Source organism: Herpailurus yagouaroundi, unplaced genomic scaffold (assembly GCF_014898765.1).
Source record: "Herpailurus yagouaroundi ecotype Mexico unplaced genomic scaffold, PumYag 162, whole genome shotgun sequence".
NCBI lineage: Eukaryota > Metazoa > Chordata > Mammalia > Carnivora > Felidae > Herpailurus > Herpailurus yagouaroundi.
The window spans coordinates 72,697,433-72,702,184 of record NW_024412403.1 but is presented as its reverse complement, the minus strand read 5'-3'; the positions used below and the strand labels follow the sequence as shown (position 1 = coordinate 72,702,184).

The 4,752-nt window shown below is 47.7% G+C and overlaps 1 protein-coding gene across 1 annotated transcript in view; it reads left to right on the top strand.

Moving 5' to 3' along the window:
- TM4SF19 (transmembrane 4 L six family member 19) overlaps positions 1–1,057 on the top strand; it is an 11,259-nt gene extending 10,202 nt beyond the window's left edge. Inside the window, 1 exon segment of the mRNA XM_040484853.1 lies at positions 187–1,057. Within this exon segment, the coding sequence (XP_040340787.1) occupies positions 187–448 (262 nt within the window). The 3' untranslated portion in view covers positions 449–1,057.
- Positions 1,058–4,752: the final 3,695 nt, after the last annotated feature.

Genomic DNA, 4,752 nt, shown 5'->3' with positions numbered 1-4,752 from the left:
CTTGCATAACAGGTAAAGGGATGGAGTCTTTTCACAGAGGCAGAGAAAGATGACAGAAAGACACACAAACTCCTTTTGGTCACACATTCTAGCATCTCCTTTCTCTGGGAAGATGCTCAGAATTTTGCAGATGCAGCAACAATAGTTACCCTCCAAAGTCTAGTCCTTTGATCTTGGCTGGGGGAGGCACCAGGTTTCTATCGAGGTTGCTTATTTGGCTTTTATTTCTTTTTCCTCAAACCCTGGTCTCCTTATTTTTGGGGATAGGAATTATTTGTATGACCGTTCACTCTGGAACTCTGTCTGCCTGGAGCCTTCTAAAGCAGTCATCTGGCACGTGTCCTTCTTCTCCATCCTTCTGTGCGTCAGCCTCCTCCAGATTCTCCTGGTGGTCATTCATTTCATCAACAGCTTCTTGGGACTTTTCTGCAGCCTCTGTGAGAAGTGATAGGTAAATGCCCTTTCATGCGAGAGAGTTTTCCTCAGAAACTGTCTTGAATCCCTTCTGTAAGAAGTGGGTATGGATTGTAAACAAACTTCCTTTTTAGGTGTGCCTGTAACCATGATTCCTTGGGCATAGGCTGAATGATATTGGTGAATTTTGAATCACATTGTAAACTGCAAGTCATTTATTATTGTGTAGGAACTTATGGTTCATAAAATGTCTTCCAGCCATGGCCTCATTTCAGCCTCTCAACAACCCTGTAAAATTGGTCACAGTACATATAGCAGTTGAAGTTCCTAGAACATAACGGACTTGATGCCTAAAAGCTCTCACCTGGGTTCAGGTAAAGTTAGTACTTAAGCTCTTATCTTCTAAATTCAAGTTCACCAGTTGTTATGCACTGAACTGTGTGTCCCCAAAATTCATAGGTTGAAGCCCTCCCCCCCCATGTGACAATATTTGTAGATAGAACCTTTAAGAAGCTAATTAAGGTTAAATGAGGCCATAAAGGTAGGACCCTAATCCAGTAGAACTAGCATCTTTTTTTTCTAAATGCTTATTTATTTCTGAAAGAGGGAGAGAGACAGAGCGCAAGCAGGGGAGGGACAGAGAGAGGAAGACACAGAATCCGAAACAGGGTCCAGGCTCTGAGCGGTCAGCACAGAGCCTGATGTGGGGCTCAAACCGACGAACCGTGAGATCGTGACCTGAGTCGAAGTCATATGCTCAACCGACTGAGCCACCGAGGTGCCCAGGACTGGCATCTTTTTATAAGAGGAGGACGAGATTCCAAATCTCTCTCTCCACACAAGCACAGAAGAAAAGGCCATGTGAGGACACAGCCAGAAGGTGGCCATCTGCAAGCCAACGAGAGAGGCCTCAATAGAAACCAACCTTGTTGGTACCTTAATATTGGACTTCCAGCCTCCAGAAAATAAATGTCTGTTGTTTGAGCCACTCAATCTGTAGTGTTTTCTTATGGCAGCCTGAGCTGATTAATCCACCAGTGTTCTTTTCGTTCGTGTTCAGTGCAGTTCAATAAGTGGTATACACTGAGTGTCCACTGTGTGGCTGGCTCTGCTGTGCACGCAGTGGATCCAAAGATGACCGAGACACGGCCCTTGACCTTGGACCCTGCCTTGTCCTTGAAGAGCTCATGGTCAGGTTAAGGGAACAAACACATCTCCCAGCAATTTAAATGTCATATGGTAAGGGCCATGTTAGAGGTCAACAGGACACGAAAAGAGCTCAGAGGAACAGCAAACCACCAAGGAGAGGGTCTGTGAGAGATCAAGGAAGGCTTCCATTGTGTCTGAGCTGATTCTTGAAATAGCCCGGCAAAGAGAGGAGAAAGGGATTCCCTAGCAGAGGAAACAGCACACGCCAAGGCATGGGGGGGGGGGGGGGGGCCACAGGAGAGAGCGTGTGGGGAAAACGGCGGACCCCTGGCTGTTTCTCACGCGGAACGAGGAAAGCAGAGGACTCCCCTCCCTCCCACCTCAGGATCTTGGTCAGGAGGTGGTGTCAGATGGTGAGCAGAGTCAGGAGTGGGATAAAGGAGATCTGGATGGGAAAGCCTGATGGGCAGGGAACAAGATGAAGCGGGCAGAAGCATCCTGGGAAGAAGATGGGTACTGGCAAGAGAAGAGGTAAGTGGACAGGCCCAGGGAATGAGTTTGAGAACCCCAGGCTCTGGAGCCACAGAGTGGACAAAGCCAGGAAGGGAGTATGTGGGTCCAGGGGCTGCTGTATCCCCTCCACAGCCCCCTGGGCCCCAGCTCTGTCCCGTCAGGGAGGAGCCACTGAAGCACCAGATGCCTCCAGGATACAGGAATTCTTCTGTCACCAGGGAGGAGAGGGAAGGGGAAAGGAGAGGAAAACAGGGGAGGGGAGGGGAAAGGGAGAAGAGGGAGTTCTGCATTCATTCTACCATGGGCTCCATAGCCCTCCACACCTGGTTGTTGGCTGCCCTCTGTGGGATTCCACAGGACACCTGCATTCCCTTCCTTGTCCCTCCATCCCAGGACTACCTCACCCTCAGAATGGGCTTTCACCCTGGGTTTTTCTCCTCAAATGAAAGCTACATCTGGCTCTTGGCTTGGCTTCCAACCAGGTTTTAGGCAGGAGGGCCTATGTTAATCTGTTCATCAGGACAGTGCTAACATTTTGTTAAGAAGAAAAGTTGTCGGTCCCTTGCTTTGTGAATGCCTTCTTGAATATCATCCTGGAAAGAAGAGGATGTTGCCTTGTTTACGATCCTGCTCAGAGAAAAGTGGGCCCATCTTGGGAATAAGTTGGCTGGCCTTCAGCTTTCTGTTGTAGCAACTGGCACTTTGGGTAGTAACAAGTAACAAGTTTAGCCCATTGCTCTCCTGTTCACCCTTTAGGGCAAGGCCTGGGTTTTATTCACTTTTGTATCTCCAGCCCCTAGCACAGATGGAATAATAAAATGTTTATTGAATTAAATTACACACCTAATCTTTTGTGTTTTTAGTTGGACTGGAGTAGGTAGGGTGAGAGAAATATAGCTGAAGAAATCATAAAGAGGAAAAGTTGGTGTACTAGGAGTATGATTTCTTTCTTTTTAAAAAAAAAATGTTGGGACACCTGGGTGGCTCAGTCGGTTAAGCGTCCGACTCCAGCTCAGGACATGATCTCACGGTCCGTGAGTTCGAGCCCCGCGTCAGGCTCTGTGCTGACAGCTCAGAACCTGGAGCCTGCTTTGGATTCTGTGTCTCCCTCTCTCTCTCTGCCCCTCCCCGGCTCATGCTCTGTCTCTGTCTCAAAAATAAATAAAACATTAAAAAATTTCTTTAAAAATTAATGTTTATTTATTATTTTGGGAGAGAGAGATTGAGACAGAGCCCAAGCTGGGGAGGGGCAGAGAGAGGGAGACAGAATCTGAAGCAGGCTTCAGGCTCTGAGTGTCAGCACAGAGCCCGATGCAGGGCTCAAACCCACTAACCGTGAGATCATGACCCAAGCCAAAGTCAGATGCTTAACTTACTAAGCCACTCAGGTGCTCCTAGGGGTATGATTTCTTAAGGCTGGTGAAATAGTAAGGAGAAAAACACTCTCTGCCCCTTAGGAGACATTTAATTTCTGTGCAAGGCTAGTCTGTGGATGCATGACCCCAGCCAAAGATGGGGCTAGTGCTGCTGAATCAAGGGGCAGTTAAAGAGGGCATGGTTGAGGGCATGCACTGAGCTGCCTTGTGGCCCTTGCACAGACCCCAGTCTACTGGTCAGTGCCAGGAGGAAGGTTCAGCAACCCTGCCAAATCATGAAAGGTCTTACTTGCAGCAAATGCTGGGGAGATGGTCCTAAGGAACCACTGAAAGATTTCAAGCAGAGCAGTGACAAAGGAAAGCCATTCTGGGGGCACTGTGAAGGGTGGACTGGGGAGGTGAAGTTCAGGGGAGTTTACCGGACTCGGGGAGACCAATCTAGGCTATACTATCAAGAAAACACATTGTAAACCAAAACTTGGAATAGTAAAATTAGTCTCTACTGGAGCTTGCAAAGGCATACTTTTATAGAAATACTCCCTTTGCATCTTATAGAAGGAAGTTCTGGAATTTGTTAATCCAACCAATAGGAAGCCTGGATGGATACTGGGGGAAATTCTTTTCTTAGTTTTTGAAGCTGGTAGAGGCCAAGATACTACAGTCTTCTACAACAGGACCAGAAACTGGTGCTCGTAAGTGGGGAATACACCTTAATGTCTACTCCTTTCTGAATTTTGCACGGAGAGTATGGTGTGGGTGAGGCTAGGGGAACTGTGAGTTGGCAGTTATGGAGTAGAGCAGGGCACTGCAAACGTTTTCTGTAAAGGGCCATATGGTTTCTGTTGCAACTGCTCAATTCGCTCAATACAGTGCAAAAGCGGCCACACATGTGCAAGCGAGCATAGCTACGTTACAACAGAACTTTACAGATACTGAAATGTTAAATTCACGTGTAGTTTTCACGCGTCACGAAACATTTTTTTGATTTTTTTTTCGATCATTTAAAAATACAAAACCCGTTCACAAGCCTTGCATAATGAAATGAAGGTTGGCCTTGCCCACAGGCCACAGTGAGAATGCCCTTTTTTTAGAGCCCTGCCGCCCAATAGCCTTATATCCTTGGATCTCTATGAACCTCAGGTTCCGCGTCAATTCCCTAAAATTGTAGCGCGGTTAATAAACGCTGACAAACTTCGAAGGGCTTTGCGATCCCCACAGGCTCCAACAGCCCTGCGCCAAAGTTAGGGTCGCCTTAGCTCAGCCGGTTTCCGCCCAGCAGCTGGTGCGCAGGCGCTGGGGA